This window comes from Chamaea fasciata, unplaced genomic scaffold (assembly GCF_029207755.1).
Source record: "Chamaea fasciata isolate MVZ Bird 193981 ecotype frontalis unplaced genomic scaffold, bChaFas1.0.hap1 SCAF_9, whole genome shotgun sequence".
NCBI lineage: Eukaryota > Metazoa > Chordata > Aves > Passeriformes > Sylviidae > Chamaea > Chamaea fasciata.
In genome coordinates this window covers 20,527,596-20,545,620 of record NW_027094094.1, presented here as the reverse complement: position 1 = coordinate 20,545,620, position 18,025 = coordinate 20,527,596, and the positions used below count along the sequence as shown (strand labels likewise).

At 43.6% G+C, this 18,025-nt stretch overlaps 1 protein-coding gene across 6 annotated transcripts in view; it reads left to right on the top strand.

Moving 5' to 3' along the window:
* The window catches only part of NDST2 (N-deacetylase and N-sulfotransferase 2), a 134,696-nt gene that overhangs the window by 98,721 nt on the left and 17,950 nt on the right, over window positions 1-18,025 (top strand). For all 6 annotated transcript variants that reach the window (XM_066191434.1, XM_066191437.1, XM_066191433.1 and 3 more), the window contains 2 exons: window positions 9,440-10,834; window positions 17,843-17,930. In XM_066191434.1, coding sequence (XP_066047531.1) covers window positions 9,842-10,834; window positions 17,843-17,930 — 1,081 coding nt within the window. In that variant the 5' untranslated portion in view covers window positions 9,440-9,841. The remainder of the gene's footprint in view (window positions 1-9,439; window positions 10,835-17,842; window positions 17,931-18,025) is intronic.

Below are 18,025 nucleotides of genomic sequence, written 5' to 3'. Positions count from 1 at the left end.
TTTCTTCCAGAAATCGTTCCCAAGTTGTTTACTTGACTAATTGTCTCTCTTGTAGCCTTCCTTTCTCATATCTGCTGTTCTGGGTCATGTTTCTTAATGTGAGATAGTACGTATGGCAAGATAAAGAAGCGTTTTCACCACATTTTGTTGAGCACTGTTTGTATTAGATCTTCATACAATGATTAATAATAAATTCCTCTTCTCATTTTGAGTGCAGAATTTTTCACATACTTCTGTATTTTCTATATGCTGTTAAAGAGCAGCCACATTTTATCTTAAAGTAGTTGCGAGGTTGTGGAAAATTAGTGTCTGTATTACAACAAGTGTCATCAGCTAGCCTGTCTGTATAGACAAAATGCAGCTGCGTTGATGAACCTGCATGAAATGAAAATAGAAAACACGGGGCTCTGCGCGAATCTGGTGGTGCTCAGCAGTACTTGTGTCATTGCACACCTTCACTAAGGTGGTAATTGTGCTGCCGTGGCTGTTATTCCCTAGCATGGACAAGCTTATGAAGGCAAGTGTGAGATGAATCTGCTTACTGTTTCTAAACCATTTTGTGTCTCTTCCTTTGTGGAACAAGTCTTTCCACAAAAACAAGCGCAAGACCCACCATATTAGTAGAAATATGTGTTGGGAAGTGATTGTGTTGTTGTATGCAAGTGGTGAATCAAGTTACTCTGTTTTTTGCAATGCATTTTACAGACTGAATACTCTGTACCAGGCTAGACCAAAAGAAATATGCTCTCTGTCCTACTGAAGACCTCACCAGACAGGCAGATGCACATTTCTACTTGCAGAGAATTTTGCTTTTCTGGGAATTCTCTTCTTTCTATTCCAACTGAGATAAGGCAATTGGATCACTGATTTTTTTTTTTTTAATTGGGATTTCCTGTTTTCAGTTCACTTATTTGAACTAAGCTGAAGATTTATTAAGAAAGTTAAAGAATCCCTGAAAACATTAATGTTGTGTTAGACTAAGTTTCATAATCAAGTGTGTTCCGAATGCTTCTTTTTTTCTTAAATCCCGCTTCTGATATCATCTGTCCTTGTCTCTTACTGCTACGTGTCAAACGGAAATAGTTTCACAATTGTTTTACCCTGTAAATACTTATAAGAGCTTACAAAATGGCACAGTCTGACTCCATTATTTTGACTCGAAGGTTATGCATGTCTTTTCATTCTCAGAACCTCTAAGTAAACTTAAATTTCTTCATAGAAAAAAATTTTGTGCGTCAACACATGAACAGTTGCCGTGTTAACAATAAAAAAGAAAATCCAGTTTTCAGTAATTGATTGCTTTTCATTGGGAATTTTACTACTGCCTGTAAATTTGGGGGAAGAGTTCCCGAGATAGCAGAGTTAGTCTCCAAAACCTCTAATTGGGCACCTTGCAGTTTTCAATACCCAGATCAGTTTTATTTCAACTGCAGTCCAAAACAGAGATCTATATTTTGCTCAGAACTCTTGAGCTTTCCTGACAAAACTTCAGCTTTATCAGAGGGTAGATTTGACTGCAAATATGGCAGCTTTTTTTCCTGAGTTGTCCTGGGTACTGTTAATTAGGATGTTAATGAGGTCCTGAACTTCATTCTGCATGAATGAATATTTTAAAGTTACAGTGCTTCATAGCAGAAAAAAAATGATACTCATAAACAGTTGACTAATTAAAAATGCAAGAATATAGCACCCACTCTAGTTATTTAGTCTAGAAAATGGGAAAGACTAAAACTAGTGGCATGTAATTACAATACAGTTTAAAATTAATATATTTGAGATGTATGTCTTTTCAAAGGAGTTTTGTTTCTGTGAGTCGATTTTCTGAAAACAAGGTAGAAACAAGGGGAAAAAGAAGGTTTAGGGTTGAAATTATTGTTGTTTGTGTAGTGAGCATGGCATAGTGTGAGGTGTGGAAATGAGTATGCATTGCCTGCGATTTTGTAACAATTGAAAACACAGATGGTTTGAGAGAAAATTGAATAATTCCACCCACATGAAGACAGGGAAGTCTTAACAATAGTTACAACTTTTTATCTAGCAGTCTCTATCCTCCTGTCACTTTACACATCCTTTGTCTATTCTAAAGTAACAGTGTGCGAAGCTGCTGTGGGGTCCATCAAGGCCATAAGGACCACACCAGACTGGAGCTGCCTCACCCCACCGTGCAGGGGGTCTCCATACATCCTCTACTGGCAAAAATGTGAATATTTTGTTCTCTGAGTCCAGGAGACTTATTTCAACCACACCAAGATAATAGAGAACTGGATAACTAGATACTGCAAAGGTTGGGAGATACACTATGAACATTACTCTGGGTGGAGGTCTTGTGGGTAGAACATCTCAGTTGAAGGCAGGTAGGAGGGAGCTGCTGTACACAGCCGGGGGAACGTGTTCTTTTACAAGCCCAGCAGATTCTGACCCTGAATTTTTGTGCAAATACACCAGAACAGCTGAGCACAAGAGCTTTCCTGAGGTTTTAAGATTTGGTAGAGCGCATACTTACAGTTTTCTTCTGGTGTCACTTTGGACAAACTTTCAGTGTGGTGGTATTAAACCTGCTGCCTACTGTCATATGTTCCTAGATAAAACCGATTGTAAAAGAGTATCTCCTATGTGTTATGTGACAGGAGGAAGCAACTGAATATAGAAGATCAGCCTCTTGTTAACCAAGGTGAAATTTTATAAGTCCTCATAGGAAGAATGGTTAGGCTGATTTCATAACAATTACAGATAAACTTCTGTAATATACATTCTATATTAAGAAACTTCAACTCTGACTGACACTGAATTCTTGGTTTTGCCAGTTTGACTGTATTTCCCCACTTGATTAAGTTACTGAGGAGAAATCACCAGAGAAGGTGTTTTGCTTTCTCGAGCAGCATAGTCAATCTGAATTGTGATAAGCAGGGGGCATGAGAGAATGGAAATGAGATTCTTGTCCGTATCTGATGCGGAAGGAACTGCCTCTGTTTCCTGTTCCCACAGCTGAGTTGGAGATGTTCTGCCATGATAGAGCATATGTGTTGATTCCTGATGAAATGAAGATGGTGTATTTCCCTCCCTTTGGGGTGACTGAAGAATTTACTTTCCGTCTGGGGGTGGATTGTAGAGCAGCTTGGACTACCTTTGTGTTGCAAGGCTCGAGCCTGCACTGTCTCTGGCGCTCGGTCCCACAGCTCTGCATGTCTGGGTGCAGAGAGGAGCTGCTGTCTCACTATCCCCCGGTGTGGGAAAAGGGTTAAGGTCAGAGTGGGCACAGACCTGTGTGTCAGGAAAGGCACAAAATGGTAGGAGAGGTATGGCCAGAATGAAACTGCTGTTCTTGTGGTGGCCTGATCCCTAGATTTTAAAGGCTCAGTCCCATGTGAAATGAAGGAATGGATACATCCCTTCAGTTATCTCTGAGGAGAATGTCTCCTTTCCCTCCTATGAGCAGTTGCATTACAGAGACCTGTGCATCCCCAGAGCAGTTACATCCCCTCAGCTGGGGGAAAGCTCTGACTTGTGTGAGCACTTCCACTGCTACAATACCTGTAGTCTTTGCTTTTTGTTTCAGCAGAGGTATGCAGCTGCCAAGCTACCTATTATTTTTATCCAGCAGCATCAGTGACTGCTGAAGGCTGAAATTTTATTTGTTCAATTTTTTTAACGGTTGTTCAGGGTCCTTATTTGCAGATCCACTCTTTAAGCAGGCTGAAAATACAAGACAACAAACTGTTTTCCCTTGCCAAATTTGTCCTATACTGAGACCATGAAACTTGTTGAGGCTTGTGGTTCTGACATCTAACTGGAGGGAATATGTCAGTGTAAGAGTTTGAAACTCCCCTGCTTTGGAAAATGAGTCAGGTCAGTTGTAATGACCCTAAGCAGTGAGTGTGTTACGATGGGGAGAAGGCAGGGAGCTGAAAACCAGATTTCCTAGAAGCTCTTACGAGGAGGACCTTTTTGTTTTCAGGGGAAATAATTGGTTTATGTTGCTAACAGGCAATGTGGGGCCATGCCTCAGTCACTGGCATGGGAAGGAGTAAACGTATTGTTTTGGGTTTTTTAATATAAAAGCGCAAGAGAACAAAGACCTCCTGCAAACAGAGGTACCCATCATGTATCTAAACACCAAGAACCTTCCAGGAGTCATGGGATCTCTGTGCAGCCCTCTGCAGAGCTGGCCTGGAGCCAGCCTCCCCAAGATCTCTGTCTTCATGTTGTCTTCAGACTTCATTGCGCTGGCACACGGGTAAATTCAAGGCTGCAGTTGGGTTTCCACCAGGCTGGGATGAGAGGAGTGCATACTGCTCTGTTTAGCATGGGCAGCAGTTTGTTACTTTTGCAGGTGTGAAGTTACATACCTGTCTAGGGGTGATAATAATGAAAATAATTATTACTTCATCACACAGGGCTTCTCTGATATCACACTGGTGCATTTCAAGCCTGCTGGCCAGCTGGCAGCTTTCTGTCTCAGCCCTGAGAGGCTTTTCCCTGGATGGGGACTTGCCCAAGTGAAACATAGAGCTGGCTGGAGGCTGCAGCCCTGTGTGTCAGAGCAGCATGGGCACCATTAGTGTGTTTCTTGCCTCTTTGATCTGAATTTTGTATTCCTTAGGCAGTCTCTCATGGCAGGATTCAACTGGCAGTGGATGTTAGCTGAAACACACGTCCTGAGCCCAAAAATGAGCATGGCAATTTCATTGCAATGTGGCTGTAATTTCCACAATTTTTTTTTTTACCCAATACATGAAATACAAGCAGCGTTCATTCTCCTGAGCTTTCTATTAGTTCTTTTGCTATGTGGCTTGCTGCGTTTTGTTGACACTACTTACCAGGTTCCCCATCTTTGTGAGAGAGGGGCTGTATCTGGAGGCCTGGCATAGATACCACCACAGACAAAGAGAGGGGCTGTGGTGTCTCAGAATGGAGCAGACTAATGAGGAATTTTGTGTCATGATGACACCATTAAAGTGGAATGGGTTGGAAAATCAATCAGATTCCTTCTCTGATTACTGTGTAACTCAATTACTGCAGTCCCCCTGGGGCCCAAGGCAACAACCATCTCACAGGAAGTGCAGAAGAAAGGCCTCTGAAATAGAGCTATTGTGGACAAAGGCAAGATCTTGCTGCTGTGCATTCCAGATGGAGAGATTATATTATGAATAATGAAAAGGGATGGGGAAATGTACTGGTGACACTGGGGTTTGGGTGGTAAGACCTTCTACAGCTCAGCTAGGAATGCATTGACAGTTCTTGGTAAAGGCGTCAGATGATACCCGCAATCTTCCATGTGCCTTGGCATGAACGTACCAGAAGCCCCAAATACTTATATACTGGTCAGTGGTTTTGGATAAGTGCTGGTCCTGAGCATTTGTACTGATCTCCCGTAATCATTTCCAAGCACTGGAAATATCTGGAGATCAGATGTTAAAACCACAGGGTTGGGGTTGTTATCTTGCTTTCATATCACATCAGTTGCCATGTGGCTTAGCACATGGATAATTGTGCTGATAATTCACGAAGCAGTTTATGTTTCACATTAACACTGTATATCATTAGGAAACAGAACATCTAAGTTTGATGGAGCCTTCGTCTTAACGCTGGTGATCGGTGGGATAGCTGACCTCACAGGCGATGCTCTCTGATCTAGAGATGCTTCTCTGGCAGGACGGGGGCCTGCTGAGCCTGCGTCCTTGGACCTCTGAACACTTCATTCTTGCTGTGCATTCTGACTGCCACCTCCCACAGTTCACACTGAGGCAGTCCTGGCAGGAGTTCGGAGTGGACCTCAATTTATCTAGAAACCTGAGTTTTTTTGTGGTGTTTGATGTCAAAAGAGGACACAGAAAAGGTATTTTCTTTTCCTTTAGGAGGGAATAATTTTCACTGTAATTATTTTTTTCTTTTCTTTCTCCAGTATAGGTATTTCTCAGCTTATTGAGTATGACTGGTTTCTGACAGTTCTCTTGCCTTTTAATATAAATTTTGTTCAGTGTATTTATTTGTTGCTTTTTTTTTCTCTTTTCATTTGAACCTAAACCAGCTGATGCAGTCCCCAAAGAAAGAAATGCATCTCGTGCCAGCTGGCATGCCCTCTGGCTGTGAAGCCTTGTTAAAGAGATGGGAGCTGACAGATTCTTGAGCAGCAATCTGATACAGGCCTTTTTTTTAATTTGTTTTTTTGAGCTCCCCCATGTAACAAATGGGGGCTTGTTTGGGAGCTTCGCTAGAGGCTTGAATGGAATCATTGTTATCAAAACACTGCTGTGATTCAGAAATGCCCAGCAAAGGGGGTTGTTCTCCCTGGTGCCCCTCAGCTGGGCACTGCAGGTGTGGCAACCTAGCTTAAACTCTGGTTTCATTCTTATTCTACAGAATAATCAAATTGTCCTGTGGTTTTCATCTTTAAATTGATAACTGGGAAGCTGAAGCTACAGTTCTTTACAAAACGGAGTCAGTTCAAAAGTAAAAATTAAGTTGGAGAGATGAATGAGTGCAACCAGGGGAGAGAAGTGTTTTCCATGTTGATGCTTTGGGGATAAAGAGTTGTAAAAGTAGAACCTTGCTAGGCTTTTGCATAAATCAATATCTTGATTTTCTTACTATTACCCTGGTGTTTAGATTACAAATTCTACCCCAGAAACACTTGCTTGGAAATTCATAGAAGTAACACTTGGGCTCCTGAGTTCCTCTTTATGTTATTTTCTCCTGTTAGAAGAACTTTGTGTCTAATACACGTTAAGATAGCAAATTTTTAAATCCAGAATAATTTTTATGTTTCTATTTTATTCAGTGGGATTGAAAAGCAAAAGGAAATGAGTTATTTGGGAAGGCAATAACTTGGAGTTCTCAGGCTTCTCCATCAAAATTGACTATTATTGGAATCTGAGTGATGTGTTCAGCATGAATTTGTTGCACAGAGTAGAATGAAGATCACTTCTCATATATGTAGCATTGTGATATGCATGGAGCCATGCCTTACTCTCTCTTACAAGGAATTCACCTCATTAAAAAGATACAGCATTTTTTTGTATTTCTTGTATTTTGTATTTTTTATTTTTTATTTTACCTCTCTCTGCCCTGCTGAATTCTGCCTCTCTGCAGCTTTGGAGCTGTAACGCCAAGCAGGAAGATGGTAACACTGGGCTCTTCCTTGCAGAGTCAGTGAGATGGGAAGGGCTTGTTCTGGAGGTGGAAAGGCTATTTTCCTGGTTGCTTTTGGAAGGTGGCATGTGGTTTTGGGGACTGTGCTGACACACTGGAATTCCTGGTGTATTACAGGGGCTGAACTTGACTTGAGAAGTCATGTTCTATGCTCTGTCCAGGGAATCATATATACAAAATCAGTAGCAAGAAAAAGAAAAAACTATACAAGTTCTGTTTTTCACATCTTCCCATAGTTATTTCTCACTTTCTCTCCCCTATCCTTTTTCCAGTAAAAAGTTAATAGTATGTAAAGACAAAACTGAAAGATGATCAGTTGTCTGTGATGAGGAAAACACAGTTTGTTGTTGCTGACTGAGCTGGATTTCCAAAGCCAGCTCTTCATTCCAGAGGGCCATTTGGGAATGGAGACCCAGTCCATTTGGAGTCTTGGGAACAGGGATGATTCTACCAAAAAATCCTGATCCATCTGCTGTGTTGCAGTGCAACTTTCAGTAACTCTTGCTGTATCTCAGTTTCTCCAGGAAAATAATTTGTGTGATGTACTTTACATTGACAGTCCACAGCTATTCTGGAAACCTCATCAGGGCTAAGGTTTCATTGTGCACTCCACAAACCAGTCCCTGCTCTGCTGAGCTTATAGCAGAGGTGTTGTTTGAGATAATACTTTATGATCATCCTAAGGCTTGGGTAAAGAGCACTCTGACTCTCTTCCCTCTGCTGTCATAAAGTTAGCAGTATTATTCCTCTCCATATAAAATCTGTTTGTGGTTTTTGTCTCTGCTTCAAGATGCACCAGCAGTTTGGAAAGCAGCCTGGTGGGAGTCTTTAGAGTGGGACTTTTGGCCTCATCTATGAACTGATAGTTCCCCTGACTCAGAAGGATGTTTTTCTGGCTAGTAATACACATTACAAAATAAGTATCTATCTCACAAGTAATTATTTTTCTGGTGGAGCTAGTTGTTAGAAACCCCTGGCTTTACTATATAAGAAACTTATGTGTGCCTTAAACTCCTAGACAAACTAGTCTTCTCATATTCTTTTTTGTTTTAATCAGAATGGTAGTAACAGAAAAGCTCAAAAATGGGAGGAATGTAGGAAGGATGGTGATCTCTTTTGGTAATATTATTTGCTATTGCTTTCTTGTGCCTCCTGGTGTTGCAATCTGTGCCAGTTGAGCAGGTGGTTAGAGGGTCTGTATGTGATGGAGCACGTCTGCAGGAGCTGAGGGGGTGACTAAAAAGGCTTTTTAAAGAAAAAAGGCGGTTTAATTTTTACAGAGAGCTCATTGTAGGCATGACTGACTTAGTGAGCAGCATCTGGCATTGAGGGTGTTCTTGCATTGTTCTGGGGGAGGCAGCAGGTGGGCCCCAAAAACGTGCTTGTATCCCAGGAAAGGCACCAGAGTATTGCTGTGGGTAAGTCACACTGCTGGTAAGGGAGAGAAGGCTCCACTGTTAAAAAAGAGTTTTACTTTATTTTTAAACCAAGGAGAAATTTAGTTAGTTTCTCTGGTGTTTGTTTTGTATTATTTGGTTTTTGTTGGCTTTGTTGGGTGTTTTTTTTTCCTGGAAAAATAACAACATATGGTGAAATAGTCTGCTGCCATGAACACAAAGCAGGAGGTGAGAGAGCTTCCCTCTCACGTATTTGAGACCAACCCAAATTTATGTCATTCTGTTGGTGATTTAAAACTGGCTTCATGTTCTTCAGTGGCATACGAGAGAAGGCGATGAAGGTTTCAGGAGATGTTTCTCTCCAGCTGCCACTGAATCAGTTGGCAGCCATTAAGTGTGCAGTGCATGGGAGCCTGTGCCCCTCGCCCTCTGTGCTGCCTGAGGGATGAAGCCTCCCCAGAGCTGTATTTTGAGACCTCTGGAAGAAAGTGAGTTCCCAGGACAAATGGGGCAGCCTTGCAGAGTGCTCTCTCCTCCTCTTGTTAGCTTTGAAATACAAGCTAGAATAAAAGCGTTTGGTGTTTTCAGTTCAGTGGCTTGCAGAGGGCTGGGGGAAGGCCAGGTGCTTGGCTCTGTTTGCTGTAGTGTGCGAGAATCTCACCCAACGTGCGCGTTGAGTTGCTGTGCACCGTCGGGACCTTTCTTCCAAAGGCCATTGCGGTTGTTCTGTCAAGCTCCTACACTATTGGGGTGTGACACTTCCCAGAGAACAGGCTTGCTGATGGGCTCTAGTGATGCTGCCCACTTTTCACCTGCTAGTCCTGCCATTTCATCTCAAGCCTGTTAAATGCTGAAGTCATACTGAGAATTGACTTTTTCTTTTTAAATCGCAGGATGCAAAGAGAAGGTGCCGTCATGTGAATGTGAAACAGCTGAATGAGAAACAGGACACCTGGGAAGGCTGAGCTGAAGCTGCTTGTGCGCAAAATGACAGACTGATTTTTTTATTGGAGACGAGATTCTGAAAACCTTGCTCCTCCAAAGACTTCTGAGTGAGAGGAGAGGAGCCCGAGGAAGCACACAGAAGAGCAATGGGAATTGAGGGCCATGGTTACCTGAGATAAATGGCAGATCTCTGGGAGTCTCGCCTTGAAGCTGTTTGCTTTAGCTTTTTCTCTCTGCAGCTGCACTTTCTTTTTTGTGAGCTGCTGCCGGGCACTGCCACAGCGGCACTGGAGATTCCCAGCGCCACGCGGGTCCGGAGTGCGAGGAGGGGGTGAGCCGCCCGCCTCACCATGATTCAGCTGTGGAAAGTGGTGCGGCACGTGCGACAGCTGGAGCTCCACAGATTGATCCTGCTGCTCATCGCCTTCAGCCTGATCTCCATGTGCATCCTGGCTTATTACGTCACTAACAGTCCCAAAATCAAGGAGCCGCCACCCCTGCCCTTCAGTGACTGCAGCAGCCAGCACCGCATCTTGATCCCACCGCAAGCCAGCTGGAGGCTCACGAAATCCGTGGACACCTCGCGCACAGATCCTGTGGTGCTCGTCTTTGTGGAGAGCATTTACTCCCAGCTGGGGCAGGAAATAGTGGCCATCCTGGAATCCAGCCGGTTTAAATACAGGACAGAGATCGCCCCTGGCAAAGGGGATATGCCCACCCTGACAGACAAAGACAGAGGACGCTATGCTCTAATTATCTATGAGAACATCCTTAAATATGTGAATCTAGATGCTTGGAACCGAGAGCTGCTAGACAAATACTGTGTAGAGTATGGAGTGGGGATTATAGGCTTTTTCAAAGCTAATGAGAACAGCCTGCTCAGTGCACAGCTCAAGGGTTTCCCCCTTTTCCTACATTCCAACCTGGGCCTGCGGGACTATCACATCAATCCCAGTGCTCCCCTGCTCTATGTCACCCGGGCTAATGAGGTGGAGCAGGGTCCTCTGCCTGGTGATGACTGGACTGTGTTTCAGTCGAACCACAGCACCTATGAGCCAGTGCTGTTGGCCAGCACGAAATCCTCGGAGTCCATTCCTCACCTGGCTACTCACAAAGCGTTGCATGCCACAGTGATGCAGGACCTGGGTCTGCATGATGGGATCCAGCGGGTTCTCTTCGGCAATAACCTCAATTTTTGGCTGCACAAACTCATTTTCGTGGATGCCATTGCCTACTTGACTGGCAAACGCCTCTGTCTCACGCTTGATCGCTATATCCTTGTTGACATCGATGATATATTTGTGGGAAAAGAGGGCACTCGCATGAAAGTGTCTGATGTAGAGGTAAATTCCAGGAGTAGGTACCTCCAGAGGTTCTAGACGGATTTCTAGCGTGTGCGGTATGCCAAGAAAGTCAAGGTGGAATTTAATCTGAGGGAAAGCATTGATTGCTGCAGTCCTACTCGTACAGAGAGTTAGCCTGCAAAGGTGCTGAGGCACCATGTGTGATGCTCTCAACGGTTTTGCAGGTTTAAATGGAGCACTTTAGGAGCTGGCCTCTCTGTTTAAGAGGAAGATGCCCGTGGTAGTCTATGCTGTCTCCTCTTTAATGTAAGGAACAAGTATTTGCAGGCTTCCTACGCCGACCTATTTGTATCTGTAAGCTCTGCTGTTCAAAAGGAAAAGGCAAGTTGTGTTAGAATAGGATAATGTATTTATTATTATTTGTGATATATATAAGCTGTATATATTGTATTGCAAAACCGTAGGCAAGTCCATGCAGTGTAAACTGATACAGTCTATATTTTAGCTATTTAGCTTTTCAGCACACAACTAAATTGGGAAAGGAAGGGTTTTCTCTTACCCTTTGCACCCTCCTCATGTCTGCCACCAGCAACCCTCATCCTTGAGCAGGGAATATCAACAAATTCACCAGAGAAACGTGGTGAATTTGTTGATAGGTCAAGCCTTCATGAGAACCATCTCTGTGGCCTCACTATTGAGAAAGAGAGATGTCAGCTTTGTGGTTTGCTTTCCTTGGCAGTTCCTGGAATAAAATGCAGTGACCTATTAGGAAAGGTTATGGGTAACAGAGAGATTTTGTGGAGGAGAGGGAGCAGGCGAAGATAAAGAGAAGTTGGAAGAAGGTATCCAACATAAGTGCTCCTTCTGATTCTCCGTGTCCTTGAAAGTACCCGATAGTGTTCTGTTAAGTCTGTGATCCATGTGCATGTGATGCTTCATGGAGCCAAGAGCTTCCTTTGTATCTTCCCCATCAGCTGTGGTTTGTAGCCGTTGGGGCATGTGCACTGCCTGTCTCCCAGCATTGCTGAGGTTGTTCACAGTTCGTGCTCTGGATGCCCATTCAGCACTTGCCCTCGGGTGAGTCCTGGACGGTTCCAGCCATGATGATGGCAAGCCTGTGACAGCAACTGCTTTAGCCTGGTTCCAAAACAACTTCCAGATGATGCACCCTTTAAACTTACATCCAAGGCACAGAATATTTGAGGCAAAGGTGTAAGAACAATACTGTTGTGCAGGTCTGAACCTTGTCTGTTGGATGTTCCCAAGGGCCCTCTTCTACCTCCCTACGAGTCTTACCACCTTTTCTACATGTTTTATGCATCCATGCAGGATATGTCTCAGCTCATCTCCAAGGTTTTAGGACCTCAAGATTTTATGTTTTGTATGTAGTATTTATTTAAGGAAAATGCTAACATTGTCTTCATTTCACTGGAGTGTCCCTGTGTTTTGAAGTGCTGAAATGTTCTGAAAAGAATTTTTTTTTTTTCTTTCTTTTCTTTTGTGAAGGATCACAATCTTATCTTGGTCCTAAGCAGGCACTAGTCCAAACCAGCAGAGATTCTCACCTCTGTAGTGTTTGTGCAGGTTACAGACCCATGTGGGAAGGCAGGATAGGTGCCCAAAGCTCTTGGGAACAAAGACTGCTCTAGTAATGTTAAAAACAAACCCAGACAAGATTATTCCAAAAGATGCTTTGTTTGGGTTTTAACAGGGTGAAATGGAGGAATAATCTGTGATCAGTAAGCAGAGAATCTCAGGCAAAGCAGATAAAACCCAGATTAATCCATTTAAAAGAAGCTCTCTGATTGCAGAGCCATGCGAGGTTAATGAATTTTTATTTTTTAAAAGCGAGAAATAACTACATGGATTTGTTGATAGTCTCCCACTGTGGGGAGAGAAGGGGCTATAATAGGAACAGAACAGCTGGCATTTTCTTTGGCCTTTTATATGAAAGCTCTGTTTCAGGGCTGATATCTCAATACACAGCTCCTTATCTCAAAGCTTAGATTACAGTAGTCAGGGTAGTGGTTTGAAGACTGGACGTTGTGTGAAGGTATAAAATTGGCTCTGCTGTCCCAGTGAGCCTCTTTGCCATATGCAGGTCCACGTTCAGAGACCTTCCCAGACAAAATGACTATTAAAAGAAAGCGCTGAATATAATTTGATCAAACACATGCCCATGGTACATGTCTTACACTAGATAAATGTTTTTTATTTGTGATGCTTAAAGGAGAGCTGAATAGCTTTCTTCTTTAACAAGAAAGAAAGGAATTGTGCTTGTGCTTACTTTAAAGATGATAACCCTTGCATTCCTGTTTCTGCTGAAGGGCTGCAGCAGGAACTTGCAGTCCTCAATAGAAGTGGAACAGTTGGAAGTTGCACAAAGAAAATGTTTTTCCCTTTGTAGAGTTTACCAGAGATTTGAGCTTCACATAATTAACAAAACAAAATCTCAGAGAATCCCTTCTCTTCTCAATTTATTCCACATTCAGTCTCTTCAAAAATCATAATCCTTGGAATTTACCAAACCTCCATGGAACTGGCCAACAAAGACAAGCCATTTCTAATGCAAAAGGATCTGGCTTTTGTGATCCTTTCTGGTCGTCTTTAGGTATGAGGAAAGAAGATTAAGTAGATGAGTTTTTGCCTCTTTTGCTGGTAATCTCTGCAAGGGCATAAATAGTGAGCAATCATTGCAAGTGAGTCTGAGAGCAAGCTAAGTGAAAAATCAAGGACTGTAATTTCAGTTTGGATTATGAATGGTGAGGGTGCAGAAGAGAGAGCCTAGTGAGGGTGACTGGCAGCCAGCTCCTGCCTTTCTAAATTTGTACAGGACGATCTTACCTGCAATTAAAGTACTCAGCAAATTTTAACTCCCTGGTTCTAAGACTGCAGGGGAGGTAGACATACCAGTACCATGAGAGCTTTCTCTCTTGCCAGTGTTGTTTTGAGCTCTGCCAGTGCTGCGGCTGGGTGGTAAGAAAACTGCAGGAACTCCTCTCAGAAACATGCTGCCTGGGGCAGTATCTGCCAAGACAGTGTTTCTGCCACACGTTCCTAGTATACTTTGCATGAGCATTGAGAAGAGGCTGCAAAAGCACTCGGCTTTCTTCCTTCGTTTTTTATCATCTCTTTCTCTTCGTTTGTCCATGTCCTGTTTTCTTACAGTATTTTTCTCTTTTCCCAGCATCTCTCTCAGCCTTATTTCTCCCTTTTCTTTTGCCTCTTGTTAGAGGGAGCTGAGATAGATAACATTTAGGATTTGTGTGGAACAACTAAATTCTCTGCAAACACTTCTGGAAGTTAAAAATTTTGTAGCTTATAAAGCAGACTTGCATTAAGATTTAGCCCTGTATTACTCCAATGCCAAGGGCACCGTGTTATCTTAGAAAAGGATTGAGTCCTAAAGAAGCTCCCAGTACAGTCAGAGTGCTGCGGCTTTCCCTGGTTTCTTCCTCACTCCTAGAATGAGTAGAGTTTTTATTTTCCCTGGATGACATCGAGAGCTTGTAATGGCTGTTGAGGAAATCTTTGCAGATCTGTCAGTGAGATACAGTTTTTTAATATACTGCAACAGAAGACACAATTTTAAACTGTTTTCCCCTAACATTTGCTTAGAAGTAAATATGTATTTTAAGTTGATATTATTAAAAAGCCTTTTTTAAAATGATGTGCATTGAACATCAAAGTGAAGCTTAGACATTTTTACCATTGTGTCCAGGAATGTGCCTTGGAATCTAGTTTTCTGTCACTTGGGCCTGCAGCATGGCTGCCACAGTTAAGTACTAAAGGCCTCCAAAAATACAGGTTGTGCATAGCAGTGAATGCTCTGATGGACTGTGACAAGCGCGGAGCAGGTCTGGCCTTGACATGGCTTAAGAATTCCTGTGGCCAGTGCTGGGAATCTCTTTGGAGACCCTGTCAGTGCCTTGCAGAGCTTCTGGGGCAGGGGCCTCTCTGGCTAGGTCTTGTGTCTTGGAAAGCTTTTTGAAATAAAGGATAATAAAATATAAAATCAGACAAAAATATAAAAGCGGATACTTGGATGGATTGAGGAGCAGTTTTCTAAGGGAATAAAGTCTGCCTTTTAGAGGTGGGGGATAGCTAAGATGCTAGCCCTCTCATACCATGTGAACAACGGAACTTCTTAAATATGCATATGAAGATCTGTTCACATCTGGCTGGCTGTTTCTCTCTCAAGGGGTAGCCTGCTTCACGTTTCTCGATTGCCTTTTGTTCAAGTCTCAGAGCAGATTATGGATACAAATGAAATGCCACTTGAATCACCTGTTAGATATGATTAGTACTATCATATTCATCTTACTTTATGAAAGAGAGTGCAGAGAGAAGTGCCATCTTCCAGCCTGTTCCCACACCTGCATTTATTGCACCTTAGTACAGCTTACAGACCTCCTGGAACCAATGTGGTACCAGGGAACGTGGAATGCATCATGTGTTGAAACAAATGTTCAAATATCGGCACCTTCGTCTCCTTTATCCTGTTCAGGGGAAAAACATTTTTTCAAACCTGTGCGGTGCCACCTTATGGCTGTGACTGTGACAAGGACCCAACATCAGCAGAGGGATGGCACATGACTAACAATAAACCTGCCAGGAAAGCAAGACTCCATAGTGCCTGAATTTTAGGGCCTTCATAGTTCCTGCCTGGACACAAAGGATTGCAGTCTGCTGGAGCAGGGCTTTTTGGGATTTATTATCAGACAGATGTGTTGTCATGGTAACCACAGCCAGGCTTTAAATCTCTTTCTGTGCAGAGGAATGCTAAGCCTCTTAACCGCTGTCTTTCCTCCCACCACTTTCCTACCCAAGCCTGGGGAGCTGGATGTGCCTTTCAGGGCAGCAAAAGGAAATAAATGTTGGGGCTTGGGACAGTTCTGGAGGAAGAAAAGGAAGTGGCACTTTCCTGTCTGAGTTACTGGGTGATGCGTTCAAGGTGCTGCTCCCAAATTTGAAGTGATCTTGTAAACCATCATCTGGACAGACAGCTCCTTCTCCAAGGAGAGATGCACAGCTCTTAGTCTGTGCTCCCTGATGCGTGGGGTGAGTCCCAGTGTCTTGCTGGGCTACATAAGGGGAACTTGACCTCCCATTGCCTGTTCTGGATCTCGTGCTGCATAGGAGGCTTCAGCCATCAATGTTGCTGGCGTAGCACTTTTTAAAAGCCCTGCCTGTATTTGTGATAGCTTCTGGAGATGTCACATGCCTTGCATTTATAAAATTACTGTTCTTGGGTGGGGACTGAGGTAAAGATGTAGTAGGCAAGTGGCTATGGAAAAGCTGAAATCTTTGAGATTTGTCCTGGGCTGCGTTTGGTGTCACTGTTGTGTGGATGTGAGAATGAGGAACAGGCAATGAAGTGTGTCTGTAGGGAAAAGTCTGAAAGCTTGGTTCCTTCACAGAGAGCATTGAGAGTGTCTTGTAGCACCGCACATATAATCTGTCTGTCTTCCCACCTCGCCGTGGTCATGGACAGCCTGCCTTGAGTGTAAACTGCTCAGTGTACGTGTGAGGTGACTGGGTGGTTGAAGTGAATTATGGAGGCCATTTTTAAATTATTGTGATGGCCGGTGTTTGGTTAACACTGGTTTGATATATCAGTGACAGCAGTGATTTGTCGGGTTATCCAGAAGGGGTTGGTGTCAAGGCACCTCTGTGGAATGAGAGTCTGCCTTTGTGAGCACGTGTTCGCCGCTGAGGGAGTGGTGCACGCACAGTGCCTATGGAGGGTGAGCTGTGTGGGCACCTTGGCAGTGCTCTTTTGTGCTGGGGAGGGGCAGCTGATGGAGCAAGATCTGTCCATCTTCCCTACACAGTTTGATAGGTCTGTGTGCTTTCCCCAGAGCTATATTCTCTGTTTCCTGTGTGATTACCTCCAGCCAAAGTCTGCTGTTGAGAGGTCATCACCTTCACCTTGGTGCAGCCAGGGATCCATTGCTTTCTGAGAAAAGCTATTAAAATCTAAATAGCCCAGAGGAGGACCGTGTTTGTCTCCTGCCAACAGCCCTCCTGCCCCCCACAGGGAGATGCCCCAGTGACGTTTCCCCAAAGCACACAGGTGGCAGCAGTGTTCGTCTTACCGCTTCTCCCTTTTTATCGTTTCCCAGCAGAAGAAATTTGACTAGCCTTACTTTGTGACCTACTTGTCTGTGACACATTGAGCCCCTGGGGTTTGTTTTTCGGTTTGGTTTTTTTCTGTCAAGGCTGTGTGCTGTCTTACTCTGTATGCTGCTGGACCCTGAGGTTCATGGCACAAGGCACCTTCGCTTTGGTTAAAGCAATTACTTTGGACATTTAAAGTAATCTCAAGTGAGCACGAGAGAACCTGTAGGAGATGTGAGGATTCTGAATGTTGGCTTTCCCAGATTTTCTTCCCAGGATCCAGGAAACTTTTTCTGCTACAGAATTTTGGCACTTTCAAGGGAACACAAAGTCAGGGATACCTCTCTGCTGTGGCAGGACTTGTTGCATGGGTAGTTCTGAGAATCCACCTTTCCAAATAAAAGCCCACTCCCTTTGGATCCCTTAGTTACTGTTCATGATGTTATTGACTTCTTTTCCTTCATCTGGATACCATAGGCTGCCCCATCCTCCTTTTCATTAGCACATAGACTGAGAAGGGGTAGAGTTTCATTAGCAAAATCCCAGCCAACATGGGTGAGGAAGCGAGCGTTGAGGCTGAACCTGTAAAGTGTAAAGAATGTATTGCTTTCAAGTGAGATTTGTTGTCCTTTTGCCTTAGCACAGGCACTCTGGGTCCCTCACATTGAAGTGGAGAGCATGATCTGACTGGTTTTAAAGAGGCATCATTTAGTCCTACTAGACTACTACTATGTTTAGCAGAACTACTTCAAGTAAAGACTGTGTATGAGGAGCACTTATCTGCTCTGCTCCACTCCAAGGGAAACAATGCTTAAGCCCCATCTGTGAAACCTCTTCAGACTCAACTGGGCACTAGGAGAACACAGAGACGTGTTACAGAGGAAAAAATACAAACATGAACGTTTCTTTTTCATTTTCTTCAAACAGGCTTTACTGAGCACCCAGAATAAGCTGAGAACTTTAGTCCCAAATTTTACCTTCAACCTGGGCTTCTCAGGGAAATTCTACCACACAGGTAAGCCCCTGACTCCCCTTTGTCCCAGCACCTGCATACAGCCCCCACCTTGGGGTGTGTGTCATGTGCAATGCAATAGAGAGGGCTTGACTCTT